Source organism: Rhinoderma darwinii, chromosome 12 (genome assembly GCF_050947455.1).
Source record: "Rhinoderma darwinii isolate aRhiDar2 chromosome 12, aRhiDar2.hap1, whole genome shotgun sequence".
NCBI classification, from domain to species: domain Eukaryota; kingdom Metazoa; phylum Chordata; class Amphibia; order Anura; family Rhinodermatidae; genus Rhinoderma; species Rhinoderma darwinii.
In genome coordinates this window covers 5799381-5821398 of record NC_134698.1, presented here as the reverse complement: position 1 = coordinate 5821398, position 22018 = coordinate 5799381, and the positions used below count along the sequence as shown (strand labels likewise).

The 22018-nt window shown below is 46.4% G+C and overlaps 2 protein-coding genes across 2 annotated transcripts; one reads left to right on the top strand and one right to left on the bottom strand.

Moving 5' to 3' along the window:
* Positions 1–873: 873 nt before the first annotated feature.
* Positions 874–12583, top strand: GPATCH4 (G-patch domain containing 4). Its single transcript, XM_075844725.1, has 8 exons — positions 874–1043; positions 5154–5256; positions 5711–5784; positions 6293–6385; positions 6840–6947; positions 8310–8443; positions 9232–9282; positions 10505–12583. Exons 2-8 carry the CDS (start codon positions 5178–5180, stop codon positions 11250–11252), a joined length of 1287 nt encoding a protein of 428 aa, XP_075700840.1. The 5' UTR covers positions 874–1043; positions 5154–5177; the 3' UTR covers positions 11253–12583.
* A 214-nt stretch (positions 12584–12797) lies between these two features.
* NAXE (NAD(P)HX epimerase) lies at positions 12798–21824 on the bottom strand. Its single transcript, XM_075843375.1, has 6 exons — positions 21607–21824; positions 18644–18752; positions 17999–18109; positions 14151–14264; positions 13622–13769; positions 12798–13177 (listed from the first exon to the last, which is right to left on the bottom strand). The coding sequence occupies exons 1-6, from the start codon at positions 21765–21767 to the stop codon at positions 12975–12977; spliced, it is 846 nt and encodes a 281-aa protein (XP_075699490.1). The 5' UTR covers positions 21768–21824; the 3' UTR covers positions 12798–12974.
* Between the last annotated feature and the right edge of the window lie 194 nt (positions 21825–22018).

The following is a 22018-nucleotide window of genomic DNA, read 5'->3' as shown; positions in this document are numbered from 1 at the left end:
TGATGGGACGGCTTTGTGTGTTTTCTATAGGTCTGACACAAATAATCTCCAGATGTGAGACCCCGGAAAGGTCAGACTCCCCGCAGAGCCCAATTACCCCATTACCCAGGAGCGCAGCGCTGTACTGATGATGTGACAGCCTCCGATGAGCCACGAGGCCACAACCGGCCCATAAGACTTCCAACAATTTACCATCGGCCCAAATGGTGGAAAAAAAATCTTAGTTAACCATTTGGTGGGGAAAGTTAGGCAAAAAAAAACAAAATTGCCATCTGTACGGTCACCACCTCTACGGTCGCCACCTCTACGGTCACCACCCAGCTGCCCCAATCTTATATACAGCAAATGTGCCTAGTAATGCCTAGCAGAAGCGAGAATGCCATAGGTTTTACCCTCTATGGACATTTTTTCTATATGGACTGGATATGCCATCAAAATCCGACCACTGGGGCCCCCACAGGTCCTGAGATGATGGTGCCCAGCTCCTATTCTTGGCAGAGGCGGGACTAATATATGCGGGCAGTCCCCATTACAGTCTATGGGCGATAAGGAAACCGCTAAATGTCCTCCCTCCAATCAATATGCCATAAATATCTATAGTGGGAACTTCACTATAAAGTTATCATCAGTCTGATCAGTTTTTCCATTCATTCAATTTCACAATCCCTTTATATTATGATTTAATATTAAAGCAATGGCGCCCCCTAGTTTAGCTTTATCCTGAAGTCCTAGTTTCAGTAGCTGTCTAAGGGATGCCCCAGTAACTACTCTTCTCTGTAAGGGACTAGTGACAGGCATGATACACACTGATCTACAGCTCACATCCTGCAGGTGACACCCCCCCCCAGCACAGAACATCTACAACTGGAGAGGGAGCTGTACAGGAGTGACGTCACTTCCGGGAAGATGGCGGCGCCCATGGAGCGCACCACGCCGCTGCTGCTCTGCTGATAGTTCCGGTGGTCTCTATTATTTTGGGGTTATTATTTACTGTCAGTGTCTCTGCTCTCCAGCACCGGAACATAGAGAACTGCGGGTGAGAGGTACGTGCCCTGCCTGGTCTGTAACATTATATATCCTGTGACGTAAAGATCATTATTATTACTGCTCCTGCCTGCTGACACCTTCCATGTGTATATTATTATTACTGCTCCTGCCTGCTGACACCTCCCGTGTGTATATTATTATTACTGCTCCTGCCTGCTCACACCTTCCATGTATATATTATTACTGCTCCTGCCTGCTGACACCTTCCATGTGCATATTATTATTACTGCTCCTGCCTGCTGACACCTTCCGTGTATATATTATTATTACTGCTCCTGCCTGCTGACACCTTCCGTGTATATATTATTATTACTGCTCCTGCCTGCTGACACCTTCCATGTATATATTATTACTGCTCCTGCCTGCTGACACCTTCCATGTGCATATTATTATTACTGCTCCTGCCTGCTGACACCTTCCGTGTATATATTATTATTACTGCTCCTGCCTGCTGACACCTTCCATGTATATATTATTACTGCTCCTGCCTGCTGACACCTTCCATGTGCATATTATTATTACTGCTCCTGCCTGCTGACACCTTCCGTGTATATATTATTATTACTGCTCCTGCCTGCTGACACCTTCCATGTGCATATTATTATTACTGCTCCTGCCTGCTGACACCTTCCGTGTATATATTATTATTACTGCTCCTGCCTGCTGACACCTTCCGTGTATATATTATTATTACTGCTCCTGCCTGCTGACACCTTCCATGTATATATTATTACTGCTCCTGCCTGCTGACACCTTCCATGTGCATATTATTATTACTGCTCCTGCCTGCTGACACCTTCCGTGTATATATTATTATTACTGCTCCTGCCTGCTGACACCTTCCATGTATATATTATTACTGCTCCTGCCTGCTGACACCTTCCATGTGCATATTATTATTACTGCTCCTGCCTGCTGACACCTTCCGTGTATATATTATTATTACTGCTCCTGCCTGCTGACACCTTCCGTGTATATATTATTATTACTGCTCCTGCCTGCTGACACCTTCCATGTGCATATTATTATTACTGCTCCTGCCTGCTGACACCTTCCGTGTATATATTATTATTACTGCTCCTGCCTGCTGACACCTTCCGTGTGTATATTATTATTATTATTACTGCTCATGCCTGCTGACACTTTCCGTGTATATATTATTATTACTGCTCCTGCCTGCTGACACTTTCCGTGTATATATTATTATTACTGCTCCTGCCTGCTGACACCTTCCGTGTATATATTATTATTACTGCTCCTGCCTGCTGACACCTTCCGTGTATATATTATTATTACTGCTCCTGCCTGCTGACACCTTCCGTGTATATATTATTATTACTGCTCCTGCCTGCTGACACCTTCCGTGTATATATTATTATTACTGCTCCTGCCTGCTGACACCTTCCGTGTATATATTATTATTACTGCTCCTGCCTGCTGACACCTTCCGTGTATATATTATTATTACTGCTCCTGCCTGCTGACACCTTCCGTGTATATATTATTATTACTGCTCCTGCCTGCTGACACCTTCCGTGTATATATTATTATTACTGCTCCTGCCTGCTGACACCTTCCGTGTATATATTATTATTACTGCTCCTGCCTGCTGACACCTTCCGTGTATATATTATTATTACTGCTCCTGCCTGCTGACACCTTCCGTGTATATATTATTATTACTGCTCCTGCCTGCTGACACCTTCCGTGTATATATTATTATTACTGCTCCTGCCTGCTGACACCTTCCGTGTATATATTATTATTACTGCTCCTGCCTGCTGACACCTTCCATGTATATATTATTACTGCTCCTGCCTGCTGACACCTTCCATGTGCATATTATTATTACTGCTCCTGCCTGCTGACACCTTCCGTGTATATATTATTATTACTGCTCCTGCCTGCTGACACCTTCCATGTATATATTATTACTGCTCCTGCCTGCTGACACCTTCCATGTGCATATTATTATTACTGCTCCTGCCTGCTGACACCTTCCGTGTATATATTATTATTACTGCTCCTGCCTGCTGACACCTTCCATGTGCATATTATTATTACTGCTCCTGCCTGCTGACACCTTCCGTGTATATATTATTATTACTGCTCCTGCCTGCTGACACCTTCCGTGTATATATTATTATTACTGCTCCTGCCTGCTGACACCTTCCATGTATATATTATTACTGCTCCTGCCTGCTGACACCTTCCATGTGCATATTATTATTACTGCTCCTGCCTGCTGACACCTTCCGTGTATATATTATTATTACTGCTCCTGCCTGCTGACACCTTCCATGTATATATTATTACTGCTCCTGCCTGCTGACACCTTCCATGTGCATATTATTATTACTGCTCCTGCCTGCTGACACCTTCCGTGTATATATTATTATTACTGCTCCTGCCTGCTGACACCTTCCGTGTATATATTATTATTACTGCTCCTGCCTGCTGACACCTTCCATGTGCATATTATTATTACTGCTCCTGCCTGCTGACACCTTCCGTGTATATATTATTATTACTGCTCCTGCCTGCTGACACCTTCCGTGTATATATTATTATTACTGCTCCTGCCTGCTGACACCTTCCGTGTATATATTATTATTACTGCTCCTGCCTGCTGACACCTTCCGTGTATATATTATTATTATTATTACTGCTCATGCCTGCTGACACTTTCCGTGTATATATTATTATTACTGCTCCTGCCTGCTGACACTTTCCGTGTATATATTATTATTACTGCTCCTGCCTGCTGACACCTTCCGTGTATATATTATTATTACTGCTCCTGCCTGCTGACACCTTCCGTGTATATATTATTATTACTGCTCCTGCCTGCTGACACCTTCCGTGTATATATTATTATTACTGCTCCTGCCTGCTGACACCTTCCGTGTATATATTATTATTACTGCTCCTGCCTGCTGACACCTTCCGTGTATATATTATTATTACTGCTCCTGCCTGCTGACACCTTCCGTGTATATATTATTATTACTGCTCCTGCCTGCTGACACCTTCCGTGTATATATTATTATTACTGCTCCTGCCTGCTGACACCTTCCGTGTATATATTATTATTACTGCTCCTGCCTGCTGACACCTTCCGTGTATATATTATTATTACTGCTCCTGCCTGCTGACACCTTCCGTGTATATATTATTATTACTGCTCCTGCCTGCTGACACCTTCCGTGTATATATTATTATTACTGCTCCTGCCTGCTGACACCTTCCGTGTATATATTATTATTACTGCTCCTGCCTGCTGACACCTTCCGTGTATATATTATTATTACTGCTCCTGCCTGCTGACACCTTCCGTGTATATATTATTATTACTGCTCCTGCCTGCTGACACCTTCCGTGTATATATTATTATTACTGCTCCTGCCTGCTGACACCTTCCGTGTATATATTATTATTACTGCTCCTGCCTGCTGACACCTTCCGTGTATATATTATTATTACTGCTCCTGCCTGCTGACACCTTCCGTGTATATATTATTATTACTGCTCCTGCCTGCTGACACCTTCCGTGTATATATTATTATTACTGCTCCTGCCTGCTGACACCTTCCGTGTATATATTATTATTACTGCTCCTGCCTGCTGACACCTTCCGTGTATATATTATTATTACTGCTCCTGCCTGCTGACACCTTCCGTGTATATATTATTATTACTGCTCCTGCCTGCTGACACCTTCCGTGTATATATTATTATTACTGCTCCTGCCTGCTGACACCTTCCGTGTAGATATCATATCGGAGACACAGCAGATCGGTGCTTGTGATTATTCCTGTTACCATGGTAATAAATTAGACCTAAGTGGACCGCTTCTTCCCAATCTAGGAGAAGGCAGTGGTCTGACCCTCCCCATAGACCAGCGCATAGTGCAAGGCGTCAGCAGGTCTATGGGGCAGGTGGATAGATGCATACTCAAGAGGCGCCAGGGCATGCTGGGAGTTGTAGTGCCACAGGTTGCCCTATCTTAGACATACATGACGTCACATATTACAGATGTTCCCTCTTCTCGGCTCGCTGCGGTCGGGTCTACATGATATATCCTGGACTTGTCTCCTTCTTTACAGTGACGTAAAAGTTCTGTATCCAGCATGGACGCCCCGTCAAACCGCAGGAGTGGGGGCTTGAAGTTTGCAGAGCAACAGATGCAGCGGCACGGCTGGACTGAAGGTAACTACGGAGGAAAAATTGTACAGATGTAGTAGAGCGGAGTTTGTCATTTGGTTGACACTCGCAACGTTATCATGATGTCTTATCTGTGCTTTTACTTGTGAGTAATCATCAAACTCAGCTCTGCTACATATATATATATATAAAGTGAAATTGATTTTGTCTGGTATCCGGTGATCCAGAGTATTTGATAATCCAGAACCTTCAGGTCCCGTTGCATTGTTGCTGGATTAAAGGAATCTTACTATATATTATCATTTAGTTCGGCACTCAATGTTGTAGAATTCACGATCATCCCAACGCCGGGACGCGTCAGATTATCAGAATTTGAATGTATAATGTTATCCAATGAGGTGTTGCCATGGGTGAGGTGGGTACGTGGGGTCATTTCGCCTGCGCTCTGTTGTGTGGAGATCTTGGTGTATTTTACCTGTCGAGTTCTGCTTCTCTTCAGGAAAAGGTCTCGGCAAACGTGAAGATGGGATATCGGAGGCGATTAAAGTCAAAGTAAAGTGTGGCACGTCCGGGGTGAGCGGCGCTCCTATATACGATGCATATGATTCCTGATGCTTCAGGTCCCCCATAAGGAGAACAACACCATGATTGGTGCTCCATAAGAATGTCTGTCTGACACATAAGGACGGTATCGCTACACTAGTTACATAAGGATGCCGCCCTGACCGTTGGGGAACCGTAAGGATGGCTCTATGGGGTTTGGTTTTATGTGACCGGTGCCCCCTGATAGGTCCTATAAGAATGGCAAAGTGACGTGGGGTCCTATAAGAAGGTCTTCCTTACATTTGGGAATGGCTGCTTGACCCTGGGGGCCCATAAGAATTGCGCCCTAATACATTGTGTTCTCATAAAAATTATGCCCTGGTGCCCCCGTAAGAATTTTCCCTTAGTGCCCCCATAAGAATGCCATCCTGACACTTGTGATGTGATAGACTTGTTGTCGGATATGGAACGTCCTTTTCTTGAAGACAATCTCTGTATGGCGCGTTATATGGACTCGCTGATGACTCTCGCCCTGCAGGTGGGACATAACTCCGCAGAGCAGTTCACTTTCCATTGGTGGGATCACGTATTTAATAAAACCGCTTCCAGCATCTCCGTGGAGCCGGATCAGGTGAGCGGAAGATCTTCTAATGTACGACCTGAGCTGTGACCCTCCCCCGCTTATAGTCTTAAAGGGATTGTCCCGTTTTCTATGTGAATAAAGTTTTAGAATGTCTGCAGCACCCTGATGTATTTAAAGTGACACCGTCACAATCTGGTAGCCGCATCTCCTGATGAAATTTTCGATTGGCAGGGATGAGTAGTCAGACAAGGCGGTACGGTTGCAGGTCAACACCCCATCCCGACAGATGACTGACATCACAGAGTATTTCAGGATGTTGCTCCGCACCGCCGGATATTCATGCTCTTATGAGATCCGGTGGTCTCGTTTAACAGCAGCACGTCGATCTCTGCGGCATCGGTAGGGGGCGGAGTTGTGGGAGGTACCAATAGGGGCGCTGTTCTCTCACCGCTGGAATTCCTTTTTAAATAGAAAGCAAATAACTTTATCGTTTTGTCTTCAGGACGGTGTTCAGGTGAAGAAGCGCTCAGGGGATGACACCACCGTGTCCAATAAGAAGCCTCGGAAGGCAATGCTCACCGGTAACCTGCTCTACGGCCGCTTCATTAAGGTTCGTCTCTGTGGAAAATGCTTAAAGGCCAAAACCTCTGAAATTTTTTTTTTTTTCTTTTAAAAACATGTCGATCAGTGTGATCGCTGCAACTTTCAAATTAGTTTGTATTAAAAATAACTTGTACTTTTTGAGATACAGCTGCTTTGTATCCTGTATATAGAGCAGCTGTATCTAGCGCTGAGAGCTGAATCCATCAGGTCAGCGGCACTGACGGGTTCAGTGTCAGTGTGTTCTGTGTATCCCCTTCAAAGCCACTTTTTTTCCAGGTCACCGTTGGGTCATGTGATTCCCACTTTGACCCCCCCCCCCCCCCCCCGAATCCTAGAGTCCATGCAGGGACCATAATTTAGACTCTCAATGCAAGCCTATGAGAGCCTTGATGTCAATCTGATAAACTTGCATTGAGGGACTGACCTCCGGTCCTTATAGGATTTAGGCCCAATGATGGCCTGGAAAGGAGCGTCTAACTTTAAAATAAAGTGCATGGGAAGCCAAAACACCTCATTACCTTTCACTTTCAATGGGGCAGAAAAAAAAAACCCCGCCAAAGTGTTTCTTTAAACATGGTTTGGAGAAAGGGGCGGGATTTATGTTTTTAGTGGGCGGGATTTTAGCTATTAGTACCTCCCCCCCCCCCCCCTACTGCTCTGGCTGCAATTAAATCCAAGCAAAATCGAGCCCCACCCATTTAGTTAAGTCCCTCCTCCTTTTGGCGCACCAGCCGACGCACTGAGTGAACCAAAGTGATAAAGGCCCCTGCAGATTTCTACAAGACTTTTTCAAGAAGCCCCTGCACGCTGACCAATAGGCAAGTGTTTGATTTCTAATTTGATTTATTGTTATTTCTTGGTTTAGTGTCCCTTTAAGACGAGACTCGAAGTAATATCCACTATGTTCTGTATAATATACTGCGCTAAAATCTAGGAGCTGCTGATTGCATCATTAGGGGGATCCAGAGACCCCAGACTGTGCAGACCGCCTCCTCTATGTAACCAGAAGTGTTTTCGAATGCAGCTTTGGATGTAAATGGAGTACTTATTCGTAGCTCTAGGTTTAGACAAGACTCCACTATGTTCTCTATACTATACTGCACAAACATTTTTTTGGAGATCAAACTGTGTATAGCTGCTGACTGCATCGTTAGGGGGTATATCTGGATCCAGAGACCCCCAGACTGGGCAGACCGCGTCTTCTATGTAACCAGCAAAGCTGCTTTGGATGTAAATGGAGTAACTCCAGATCAAACGAACCAAGTATCAGCAGAGGTGCTCTTTATGGTATATGCATCTAAATGTGCAAAAGTGGAGTTTCCCTTTAAGCAGCTTCGCCGGATCCCTGACTTTTCTATTGTATTGGCAGTCGTCCACGCTGACATCAGGCGGGGAGAAGCCGGTGGTGGTGGAGTCGTCGTCGTCGTCGTCGTCGTCGTCGTCGTCTTCTTCAGACAGCAGTGAAGACGAGGATTCAAAACTTGATTTATCATCCGCCACGAAGTATGTGGTGATACGTATTGGTTTTTCTCATGGGATTGGAAGGAGTGGGTTACAGCTTGTGTGTACTGCTCCAGGACTCATTGTTAAGTACAGTTCCATTATTTGTCTTCTCTTTCCTACAATCTACATCCTGCCCAATTTCCACCCACCACTGGTGCCAGGATTACTTTGGTGTACACATTATGGTCCACCTTTTAACACTTGTTGAATATAAATATGTGGTCAAATGGTATTGGGGGGGGGGGGGGGGTCCTTTAAGATTTAAGGGGACCTGTCCTTTAAGATTTAAGGGGACCTGTCCCAGAAACAACTTTTGAAATTAAGGCATCTATAGAATGACTTGGTTGTGGTTGCATCCATGAAACAACCTCTTAAAGTCCTAATTAGGTTTCCTAAACATTATCCGTGAGCCTCTCCTCCTATTGGCCTATCTGCAGTACTGGGAGGGATCACCTGATTTGCAGTCAGTCACGTGATCCGCGTTGTAGGTAGGCCAAAAAGGATCAGTAAGGCTCCTCTACATATAGTCTGAACCGTTATTTGCTTCCTCAATAGGGTCTTAAGGCCCAATTACACCGGCCGATTTTGATCGGTGCAGCGAGTGCTGATCAATGAGACCTCTTGTTGATCGGCGCTCGTTTGCTCCTGTCTCACGGAGCTATGGGTGGGGACGAGCGGTCGGGGGGGGGGGGGTCTTCAGTATCTGTGACCTCCACCAAATGCTAAAATGACGTTGCTGTGATGTTCTTTCTTCTGTATTAACCTGCAAATTGTTTGCCTCTAAACAGGTTGTCGGATGAGGACCTCCTGAAGATCTGCGGCGGCCGGACGGCTCACAAGTAGGTTCATCCGCATCAGACATAGTGACATTTCCGCCGCAATGTTTACTAATAAAATTCTTCCTGGTGGAGCCGCTACTACTTTTATATAAACTGGTTTAAGTAGAGTAAAAAAAGTTTGGTTGCTGCTTAGCGTCCGCCAGCGACGTCCATGCTCCTACCGGAGATCCCTGAATGTAGTGCACCCTGTCGTATTGTATTCTGGGTGATGTAGTCTTGATACTAGACACTGTGCACCAAAACAATAGGCTGTGCAGACACTGAACAAGCAGGTATTGCTGTGAAATGTGAACTAAGTAAGTTATCCGTAAAAAATTCTGCCGTCTGTACTTGTGTGTGTGAACATACCATTAGGGTCCGTTCACACATTGAGTAAATACTGCGGATTTTCCACAATGGAATTTGTTGCGGAGAATACGCAGCATATACGATGAGATAAAACAAATCTCCACGCGCTGCGTAAATACTGAGCGGAAAATATGCTCAGAAATTGACCTGCGGTGCAGAATTTTATTGCGCAGCTTGTCAATTGTATTTGTCTAAACGCTGCTTATTTGTTGCAAATAGTCGCTGCGTTTTTTGCGGTGGGTTCACATCGATTCCGCAGCATAAAACGCAGCTCTGCAAAAAAATCAGATCTTATACTTACCCAGGAGTCTTTTTTTTTTTTTTTTTCTCCTCCAGGCCGGCTGCCAATCACAGGTTGTAGCGGCGGTCACATGGGATGAAACATCATGCCAGGAGGCCGGCCTGGATGATGCCAGGAGGCCGGCCTGGATGACGTCAGAGGGCCGGCATCCTGGGATAACGCTTCATCCCAGGTGACCACCGCTGCACCTAATCAGAGGCTCAAGCGGTCTCCTGGGATGAAACGTCACCCCAGCAGGGCGGCTAAGTGCTGCCGTTTTCCGCAGCGGATATTCCGGGTGAAAAACGGCACCACAATTTGCGTTTTTTCCCCCGGAATTCACGGAGTCCGGCTCCCTGAACTGGGTTCGGTCCGGGAAATGTGTCCGACCAATGGTCCGTATCTCACAGACCGAACATGGCCGCGTGAATCCAACCTTAAGTAGATCAACGTATGTAGTCCATGCATTAAGTAAACGCTTGATTTGTCAGTTTGGATATCTATTAAAAAAAAAATTGGGAATGTTTTTTTGTTTTTTTTTAGCCCTTTTAAAAATTTTCTATTTTATTTACTTTTGGCTTTCTCTTTCCACAGAGGGGCGAGGCACGGCCTGACTATGAGCGCCAAACTCTTAAGAATTGAAGAGCAGGAAAGAGCTTTTATGGAAAAGTATGGCAAGAAGGAAACAAAGCTGCAACCATCCAAATCTACTTCTGAAGTACCGGGGGGAGAAGTGCTCAACGAGGAGGAGACGAAAAAAGAGAAGAAACGGAGGGAAAGAAATGGTGAGGAACAGGACAATCCCTGTGATAGCAAAGTACTGAAGAAGAAGAAGAAAAAAAAGTTGGACTGTGAAGAATTAGTGGAAGATGCGCCCAATGGACATGACCAAGAACATGTTCCTCCGATGGAGAAGAAGAAGAAGAAGAAGAGGAGGAGGCGCAAAGGTCTAGACAAGGTAGAGACGGTGGAAGAAACGGAAGTCCCGACGCACCACAAAAACAGCCATTCTGTAGAAGAGGAAACCACCGGACCGGCAAAGAAGAGAAAGGGGAAGACCTACAGCGACGAGTCCGTGATGGAGGGAGACCCCGGACATCAGGAGGACAAAGACCATGGAGATACGGACGAGAAGGCGGGAAAGTCCAAGAAGATGAAAAAAAAGAGAACTGAAGACCACGAAGAGGTGAAGGATGAAGAACCGTCAAAAAAACCTAAAAATAAGTGGAAAGTAGAAGAAGACGATCGAAGTGCAGAAGAAAGTAGATCACAGAGGAAAGAGGAAGACACTACAGCCAAGAAGAAGAAGAAGAAATCTAAACACAAGGACAGAAAAGACTGAACCGCGGCTGGTGAGGGAAGACTTAGTGCGCGCGCCGTCGCGTTTCTGCGCCAGTGTCGGGAGTGCGTGGTTTTAGATCAGTCCATAAACAGATGGACCTTTTGATTTTCTGTATATGAATGCCCAGGGCCTCCGGTCTCGGTTCCCAGTGCAGTTTGTGAATCTCTGGCTGTGGGTGATGAGGCCATTTTTTTGCCCTCCTGAAGTTTTTTTTGATACTTGAGACTTACAAGATGCGGAAATAATTCATTGTGGAACTTGCGGAGCCCAAGAAACGTTAGGTTGGCGGTGCGGTGTAAACTCCTAGACAACCTTGTTTGTGATGTCGCTGTGATAATAAGAGTGCAGTTGTACTGTGTGACTCCGTTACTGTGTGTCAGTGTGATTGGCTCTACCGCTCCTGTAAGAAGGCCGCAGTCCTGGATCGGGAGATCGCTGCACATTCATTTTCACAGATACATCTATTGTATACAAATATTTGTGAAAATGTTTCTAGTGCCTGATGGCTGCGCGACACACGTGAGTGCCTGATCTATTACATTGCTGTGTCAATCTCTGTCCGCGAGTCCAAGCAGGTATGAAAACCACCAGCGAGGATATGCCATAGATTACTGATCAGTAGAGGTTCCGACCTCAAGGACCCCCGTGATCACTAGAACGAAGGGGCTGTGGCCCCTCTGTATGCAAAAATAAATGCCAGACGCTCCAGGTCAGGCAGTGACCAGAGAACGATAACTCGCCTCCACTCACGTGAATGTGGGCAAGTTGGAGTTCTCTGGACAGCGGCTGGCTGGAGTGGTTTTATTTCCACATCTGTGTTTGGTTTTTCCTCCCAGAAACGGCTCCACTCCTGTCCAGAGGGCATGTTTGGTATTACACAAGCAAATGGAGCGAAGCTGCAGTACCAGACACAGCCTAGGGAGAAGAGTGGCGCCTTTTCTGGGGGAAAAAAATAAATAAATAAATGCCGTAGTCTCTTTATAAATTCTTATACGTCCCCTTTTATACTGTGACAATCAAGTCTTCCATTATTAACAGCCCTAAAGCTGTTGTCCAAGACGCAATTTTCACAAACTCGCTGAGGCTCCGCCCTATTAAAGAACCCCAAACTGTGTATATACTTACCAATGAAACTCTGTTCTGGTCCTCCAACTCTGGAGTGGTTATGATTTTGGCACGGTGACCATACTAACGTCACATGACTGCAAGAGCTGCCACACTAGTGACGTCTCATGGACATTAGTACACCGGAGCGCTTTTTTTTTTTTTATATGAAGGAGCTTGTAAGCATTGCGTTATACGCGGATGCCCCCTTTAAGTTGGCAATAAAAGTGACAGAGCTGTTGGCCTGACTCCACCATATGTTACGTCACTACTAATAAAAAAAAAAAAAAAAAAGCGTCTCGGAGATGGAGACCGGTGTCAAATCTAATAGGGAAAAAAAGGGTCGGATTTTAAAATGTTTGATCCCTCCAACTTTTTAGGAGTTGGGGGAGGGGATCTTGTATTTGGTATACTCCTCTGATTGAGCACAACCTTCTGAAGTAATTTTTAGGCATTTATTGGTTCTCTACATGGGTCTCAGGTTCAGTTCTAATTAAGTCCTCAGATTGAAGTGCGGCATCCGCTTGGTAAACGCTCGGCGCTCCGCTGCTTCCGTCTACCCGTGTCTCTCGAGTGGTCTCCATCTTTACCTGTAAGCGCTGTCGTTCTGCCGCGTCTTCAGGGCAGTCTGCGGACACACTCTGTATCTGGGTAGTCCGGAAGATGGAGGTTGTACTTCTTCTGTAAGGCCGCGGGGACAAAGCGGCCGCCCAGGTAGTGGTATCGTCCGCAGAAGTGAATGGCTGACTGTTTGGGAGCGGTCAGGGAGATGAGCATGTCTGGCTGCAGACCATTTGGATTTCCTTTCTCCACATCCCACCCTAAACGTGAAAAAAAAGACGATGTTATCAGGTCAGTAGGAAGGACTGACGTTATATTAGCTGTGATCCACCAGGGCAGGGATACAATGAAATTGACCTGCGGGACTTTATCTAGAAGGAGCGTATGAATGATGGGCACTAAACAGTCTGTGGGGGTCCTGTCCTCAAGATATGATAGGAAATATTTCCTGCCTTTTTACCCATCATGTAATGTAGACTTGTAGAAGAGGCGGAGCTTAGTGAGGTCTTGCTCCACCCTCCCCCGCCTTTTCAGCTACAGAGCCATTTCGAGGGGTGCAATCAAATTGTATGAAAACCGATTGGCTGGAGGATACAATCTGATGTCATGTCGGTTTTTATAATCATTGCAAAACTGGGGCCGAACCTTTCTAAAGTCTGAATATTGCCATTCAGGGATCTGGGAAAGCTGGGTGACAACCTTACCTGATGGGATGTCCACACTGGCTATGGGTATGGTAATCCGTTTCAAAGTATTCAGGATGCTGCCAAAGGGTTCTCGCACGGCACCCTTGAAGCTGAAGCCGAAAATAGCATCGATGACCAAGTTATAAGCTCCATCGATGACCTCGGCCTGGAAGTAGAAGACATGACAGCGTTTCGGGCTGGTACGTAACACAAGTAATAAGATAAAACACAGACGCTGACTGCCTAAAAAGAAACGAAAGCGAATTGTAAAGGATTATAGAGATACAGTCAGCATAATGTGTGAATATAGCTTTAAGGTTTTTTTTTTTCTTGAGTCCCACATCAGGACTTCCCACAGGGAAAGAGTGATCACAACCAGCATGACAAAATGCAGATGTCACCTTCCTTTCCCCACTTCTCATTCTAGGTGTATTAGGGGGCGACAAAGAGCACAAGAGCAAGCTCCTCCCAGTAGGCGGTCCATTATGTGGCGGTGCGATCCCTTCACATAAAACAGGTAATACATTGAATGTAAACAAGATGGTACCTCTTGCGGAAACTCAGCCAAAAAGGGGATGTCCATTTTTTGGCACTGTGTGGTTAAATTCTCAAACAGGGTCTTGTTTGGACGCTTGGGGTAATGTACGGCTGGTTCATAGCCCTGGGGAGAAAGAAGAGAAATGATCACTACAAAGGCAATGAGAGACATGGCAAATCTGAACGCTATCAAGTGACATAGCTGTCATCTTCCTCCCCCTGCTGCCAGATAAGGAGATGACATTGGTGACTATCACACTGACTACACTACATTGAGGGAGAAAGTGGTCACCGGTACCATGTACATGACATAACTGGTAAAATGAAGATCCATGGACATGTTATGAAAGGTCTGTCTGTACATTTCATTCCCTGATATTACTAGGAGACTGGAGATTTGTGGATAACTTATCTAATACTGATCCAGAGTTATACCCTGTATTATACTCCAGAGCTGCACTCACTATTCTGCTGGTGGAGTCACTGTGTACATACATTACATTACTTATCCTGTACTGATCCGGAGTTACATCCTGTATTATACTCCAGAGCTGCACTCACTATTCTGCTGGTGGAGTCACTGTGTACATACATTACATTACTTATCCTGTACTGATCCTGAGTTATATCATGTATTATACTCCAGAGCTGCACTTACTATTCTGCTGGTGAAGTCACTGTGTACATACATTACATTACTTATCCTGTACTGATCCTGAGTTACACCTGTATTATACTCCAGAGCTGCACTCACTATTCTGCTGGTGGAGTCACTGTGTACATACATTACATTACTTATCCTGTACTGAGCCTGGGTTACATCCTGTAATATACTCCAGAGCCTGCACTCACTATTCTGCTGGTGGAGTCACTGTGTACATACATTACATTACTTATCCTGTACTGATCCAGAGTTACATCCTGTATTATACTCCAGAGCTGCACTCACTATTCTGCTGGTGGAGTCACTGTGTACATACATTACATTACATTACTTATCCTGTACTGATCCTGAGTTACAGCCTGTATTATACTCCAGAGCTGCACTCACTATTCTGCTGGTGGAGTCACTGTGTACATACATTACATTACTTATCCTGTACTGAGCCTGGGTTACATCCTGTAATATACTCCAGAGCCTGCACTCACTATTCTGCTGGTGGAGTCACTGTGTACATACATTACATTACTTATCCTGTACTGATCCTGAGTTACATCCTGTATTATACTCCAGAGCTGCACTCACTATTCTGCTGGTGGAGTCACTGTGTACATACATTACATTACATTACTTATCCTGTACTGCTCCTGAGTTACATCCTGTATTATACTCCAGAGCCTGCACTCACTATTCTGCTGGTGGAGTCACTGTGTACATACATTACATTACTTATCCTGTACTGATCCTGAGTTACATCCTGTATTATACTCCAGAGGTGCGCTCACTATTCTGCTGGTGGAGTCACTGTGTACATACATTACTTATCCTGTACTGATCCTGAGTTACATCCTGTATTATACTCCAGAGCTGCACTCACTATTCTGCTGGTGGAGTCACTGTGTACATACATTACTTATCCTGTACGGATCCGGAGTTACATCCTGTATTATACTCCAGAGCTGCACTCACTATTCTGCTGGTGGAGTCACTGTGTACATACATTACTTATCCTATACGGATCCGGAGTTACATCCTGTATTATACTCCAGAGCTACACTCACTATTCTGCTGGTGGATTCACTGTGTACATACATTACCAAACTTAGACTTGCAAGAAAAAGTAAGTAAACCCTTTGGAATTACCTGGATTTCTGCATTGATTATTAATAAAATGTGGTCTGATTGTTCTAAGTCACAATTATACACAATCATACTGAACCTATAAACACACAAATAGTCGTACTGTTCATGTCTTTTTGAACACATCGAGTAAACATCCACAGTGCAGGGAGAAAAAGTAAGTGAAACTCTGTGGTAATGACATCTCCAAGAGCTATTTGGCAAAAGTTATTTCAATTAAGGAGAGGAGATTGGAAGTGTGGGTTTCACAGGTGCTTTGCCCATTAAACAAAGGCACACCAAGCCTGGTTACTAACAAATCCGTTCTTCTCAAGAAAGGGGAGGTCCTACAGGTTATTACATTCAAGGGTTCACTTACTTTTTCTCTTCACTGTGGACGTTTGAGACATGAACAGTCCGACTGTCTGTGTGTTATGGGTTTCGTTACATTGTATTTGTCTATAATTGCGACCGAGAACGATCAGACCACAGTAATCAATGCAGAAATCCGGGTCATTCCGAAGGGTTCACTTACTTTTTTCTGAAACTGTGTATCGATCCTTAGTAACATCTCGTACCAAACTGCATCAGAAGTGACGTCCAGAGGAGAATAGATTCTAGATTAGGATTATTAGGACATACTGGGGACGTTACACCCACATTACACCCACTCCTGCCTCCCCCGTTCTCTTCCGCATACAGAACATTAGTGAACGGGGGCCAGGGGTCGCATTTAACAAGCCGGGAACAAGTTGTATTTTCGGTCAAGTGGCCTTTTAAGTAGACGCAGCACTCAATATTTATCCTGGTATATACTTTCTCCCCGCGCTCTGTTATTTTCCGACTCTCTTAATGCGTCGTGTCCTTGAAAAGCAGCAGCGCTGCCGGGAAAACGGAGTCAGACACCAGCGCAAACTTTCACCGAAACTTCATACATTTGCATGTGAAAGTGGCCGGTGGGAGTGATAGTTATTCTCCGCAGCAGAAGGGGGTCACTAATGACTCACACCCCCTCATGACGCAAGCCATTATTTTCCTTGCTACAGGGCGAGGTGAAGTCAAACATCGCGCTCGTCTAGAAAACGGAGAATGAAAATGGCGATTTACTAGCGAAAAAAAAAAAACAGGGCACGTCCCGTCTTGTGTGAAGCGAGTTTCATCGTTGTATAATAAGATTCTGAAACTTTTTAAAAGACTTTGCGCATGAATTTCTCACTGATTTCAAGATTTCTGCTTGCTGTCAGTGAATGGGAACATTCTTGTTTACACACCGAGGCTACAAATCGAATACGTCTCACAGTTGTTACAATTGTATCCAGTCTAGACCGGCCTGTGTAATGTAAAACAGCCTGAACTCCAGACAGATACATTTTACCTGCACTGACACATTGTAACAAACTAGCAGCAGAGGAGAGAGATTTGCGCTGCTGATGTGTTCGTCAAGACTAGATACAATTGTAACAAACCCTCATCTTAGAGAAGTTTTAGGTCTGTACAGGGTTTTTAAGCCTCAAGACTTCTCGTTCACTGACAGTAAGCAGAGATATTAAAAATGGTGCCTATGAGAAACAGTCTATTATAAACTTGTAGAACTTTTCAATGTGCAAGGATTAAGCTTCATTTATATAAAACTAGAAATGCTAAACAATTTTTGGCAAATAAAATATTTATAAAAATTGTAAAAAAATTATTTAAATGAGGGAGAAAAAAAAAAAAAAAAAAATCTTCAATATGATACAATATTTACAAGGTAATTGATGGTAGTCAACACCAGGGGATGTCAGGGGAACCCACCAATCGTTAGGTCCAAACCGTAGAAGATTGTCCTATGCGGCAAGTATAAAACCTTGTTCGCACAGCGCAGATTTGATGCAAATTTTGCATGTATATCTTAAGCAAAAAAAAAAAACACAAAGAAATATATAAAGGAAGGCCTAATGGGTCTCCTCTCCGGGATCTAATCATGGTTTGGGCTTAAAAAACATTTTATGCAAAAACTGCATCACATCTGCACTGTATGAACGAGGCCTAAAATGTCACTTAAAGGGGAAGTCATCATCCAAGGCAAAAAGACTTACAAAGAGCTTCAGGTGCCTGGCGCACACCAGTCCATCACCGCCGTTGTTCCCGGGGCCACAAATAATCAGCACGGTGGGCAGAGTGGAGGTGAAGGAGCTCACCGGATAAGCCTGCAATACAAGCGACAGGAGAAGGATACAGGACATAGTCAGCAGTTATCGGGGTTCAGGGATGTAATGCCCCAAATAGCGGACCGGGTTAATGAACACCCTCTAAATAGGCGGCAATCGAGAGACACGCTGTAAAGAGCCCACTGATATTCACGGGGCGCTGTGTAATGCCGCTTCTCCCCTGTAGGGGAAACCATTCACCTCAGAAGAGAAATGTGGATACAATTGTAACAAACCTTCAGCTGTGAGAGGTATTAGGTTTGCACAGGTTGTTCCCTTTCACTGACAGTCAGCAGAGATCTTGAACACCGTGCAGAATTGAAACACACAAGATATTAGAAAGTGGCAGAACCCAATTAAACCAGTGACATCGCGACTTTGCTGCCACATAAACTACATATCCCATGAGCACCTGGGGACAGTTCTCTTTCCCCTCCCCCATGCTCTGCAGACAGACTGCTGACAGGGCGGTTCAGATTGAAGTGATAAATGACCCCCCCCCCCCTTGCTCAATGTTTGGCATACAGGACCTACCTTGGCAATGGCGGTGGCACAGCTCAGTCCCGCCAACTCCATCAACTGATCCACGCTGAACTTGTACTCATTAAAGAGCTCCTCGTCCACCGCCTGCGCCTCCGCCTGACTGGTACATGGGAGAACCGCGTTACCCGGGATCATGATGTTCAGTAATAATAAGATCCAAAATCCTGCGCTGATCAATTTCACAACGCCAAATCCTCTGTATAATGATAGAATTCTGAATGTTGCAGCCACCACTAGGGGGAGCTCACCGCATTCAATGGGAGCATTATAACTGCATGCAGCAGGCTCCCCCTAGTGGTGGCTGCAGAAAGACTTTTTTTTTCCCACCTCGCTCTGTGTCGGTGTCACTTTAAGAAAAGCGAGTGACATCGGAAAGAGCCTGGTAGTCGGCCATGCCCGGGAATGGTGACCATGATATCAAGGAGTCTAATGGAAACCTATGGGTGCTCATCAGGGGCGTAACTAGGTAAGATTGGGACCCCCATCCCCTTCCCTAGGTGCCACATACAGCCCCCTATGTAGATAGTGCCATACAGCCCCCACTTAAACGCCCCATCTCCACGTAGATAGTACCACACAGCCCCCTCCCTGTAGATAGCGCCACACAGCCCTCCCACCTGTAGATAGCGCCACACAGCCCCCCCACCTGTAGATAGCGCCACACAGCCCTCCCACCTGTAGATAGCGCCACACAGCCCTCCCACCTGTAGATAGCGCCACACAGCCCTCCCACCTGTAGATAGCGCCACACAGCCCTCCCACCTGTAGATAGCGCCACACAGCCCTCCCACCTGTAGATAGCGCCACACAGCCCCCCCCACCTGTAGATAGCGCCACACAGCCCTCCCACCTGTAGATAGCGCCACAGCCCCCCCACCTGTAGATAGCGCCACACAGCCCCCCCTGTAGATAGCGCCACACAGCCCCCCTGTAGATAGCGCCACACAGCCCCCCCACCTGTAGATAGCGCCACACAGCCCCCCACCTGTACATAGCGACACACAGCCCCCCCCACCTGTAGATAGCGACACACAGCCCCCCCCACCTGTAGATAGCGACACACAGCCCCCCCACCTGTAGATAGCGACACACAGCCCCCCCCCTGTAGATAGCGCCACACAGCCCTCCCACCTGTAGATAGCGCCACACAGCCCCCCCCACCTGTAGATAGCGCCACACAGCCCTCCCACCTGTAGATAGCGCCACAGCCCCCCCACCTGTAGATAGCGCCACACAGCCCCCCCTGTAGATAGCGCCACACAGCCCCCCTGTAGATAGCGCCACACAGCCCCCCCACCTGTAGATAGCGCCACACAGCACCCCCTCCTGTAGATAGCGCCACACAGCCCCCCACCTGTACATAGCGACACACAGCCCCCCCCACCTGTAGATAGCGACACACAGCCCCCCCCACCTGTAGATAGCGACACACAGCCCCCCCACCTGTAGATAGCGACACACAGCCCCCCCCCACCTGTAGATAGCGCCACACAGCCCCCCCACCACCTGTAGATAGCGCCACACAGCCCCCCCACCACCTGTAGATAGCGCCACACAGCCCCCCCCCACCTGTAGATAGCGCCACACAGCCCCCCCCCACCTGTAGATAGCGCCACACAGCCCCCCCACCACCTGTAGATAGCGCCACACAGCCCCCCCACCTGTAGATAGCAGCACACAGCCCCCCCCACCTGTAGATAGCGGCACACAGCCCCCCCCCACCTGTAGATAGCGCCACACAGCCCCCCCACCTGTAGATAGCGGCACATACTCCCCTATAGATAGCGCCATACAGCCCCCCACCTGTAGATAGCGCCATACAGCCCCCCACCTGTAGATAGCGCCATACAGCCCCCCACCTGTAGATAGCGGCACATACTCCCCTATAGATAGCGCCATACAGCCCCCCACCTGTAGATAGCGCCATACAGCCCCCCACCTGTAGATAGCGCCATACAGCCCCCCACCCGTAGATAGCGGCACATACTCCCCTATAGATAGCGCCATACAGCCCCCCACCTGTAGATAGCGGCACATACTCCCCTATAGATAGCGCCATTGTGGCTCCCTCTATGAGCAGAATCCCCGCTAGTTGTTGGCAATACTCTGGCCAGGGATTCCACTGCAGCAGGTGCCCCTGACGTCACTGCCCTTATACGGACAGTGAAGTCATGGGCTACTCCTGGAGCGCAGGAATCCCCTGCCAAAGCGTTGCTCGCGCCCTGGCCAGGAATTCCGCTCATAGAGAAAGCCCTGACTTCAACGTCCATATAAGGGCAGTGATGTCAGTGGCACCTCCTGCAGCAGAATCCCCGGCCAGGGAATCGGCAATGCTTTGGCCAAGAATTGCGATACAGGAGGAACGGGCGGGTTGCACAAGCTCCGTAGCAGCCGCTATGGCTGCGACAGCGGTAGTTACGCCACTGGTGCTCATAGGTTACTGGAACACCCATTAATTTCAAAGGTAACACTCCACAGAAAACAGGGACCAGTTTATTGTCGGTATAAATGGGGGGTTCTGGCTGCTGGTCCCACAATATTTGACATTTATGACAGATCTTTGTCAGAATACCCCTTTAAATTCTATAGGGTGTGTAATATAAATAAAACATTGTAGATGTACAGCTTGTCCACAGGGCCCATCACACATGGGAAGAAAAATCATGAACTAATTATTAATTAATTCTATAAATTAGTAAAATTTGCATATTCACTGGAAACCACTGTGGCGCCATGTTAAAACCTAGAGCAGAAAAGAAGCTGAAAGCGTTACTGACGACAACCAATCACATCACGTCTTTTATCTTCTATCATGCACTATTGAAATGAAAGCTGGAATGCGATTGGTTGCTATGGACAACCTCTCCAGCGGTCCGATCACTTAGAATGTAGCACCGGGAACGGTCATTGGGGGCAGTATAGAGCATATACAAAAAAAACCTTCCCCCCCTCACCTGAGGTACTTGAGCCCCCCCTCCATTACTGCCCCGGCTCGGTATTGCCTGTACTGAGCTTTTCCGTCTCCCACCGTCCGCAGGCAAGTATCCGCCCTCACACCCAGGCGAGAACCCCCAACCAGGAGGCCGAGGCCGAATAGTGCCCGGATTCCGTACATGCGACACAAGCCACGCCCCTTCAGGTGCTGCGACAGCTTCTTCCGGGTTTGTGTATAGCGCAGGCGCAGTGGACCCCATAAAGTACCCTTTGCGCATGCGTGCAGCGCTTTTACATAACAGCGCCAGAGGGTCGTGGTAGTCACCGTCAGGCACAACCAGCAATTCCTAATTATCATTGGTATTTATAATAATGATAATAATAATAATATAATTTTAATTATTCTACTTTTATTAAGAATATGACATTATT

Excerpts from the sequence above, each read along its gene's own strand:
- GPATCH4 (XM_075844725.1), top strand. The coding sequence starts at position 5,178 with ATGGACGCCCCGTCAAACCGCAGGAGTGGGGGCTTGAAGTTTGCAGAG. Across the intron at positions 5,785-6,292 it reads TAAAGTGTGGCACGTCCGGG|GTGGGACATAACTCCGCAGA; the intron begins GTGAGCGGCGCT and ends CTCGCCCTGCAG. Across the intron at positions 9,283-10,504 it reads GGCGGCCGGACGGCTCACAA|AGGGGCGAGGCACGGCCTGA; the intron begins GTAGGTTCATCC and ends CTCTTTCCACAG.
- NAXE (XM_075843375.1), bottom strand. The coding sequence starts at position 21,767 with ATGTACGGAATCCGGGCACTATTCGGCCTCGGCCTCCTGGTTGGGGGT. Across the intron at positions 18,110-18,643 it reads GTGCCACCGCCATTGCCAAG|GCTTATCCGGTGAGCTCCTT; the intron begins GTAGGTCCTGTA and ends CTTGTATTGCAG. Across the intron at positions 13,770-14,150 it reads TGGCTGAGTTTCCGCAAGAG|GCCGAGGTCATCGATGGAGC; the intron begins GTACCATCTTGT and ends TTCTACTTCCAG.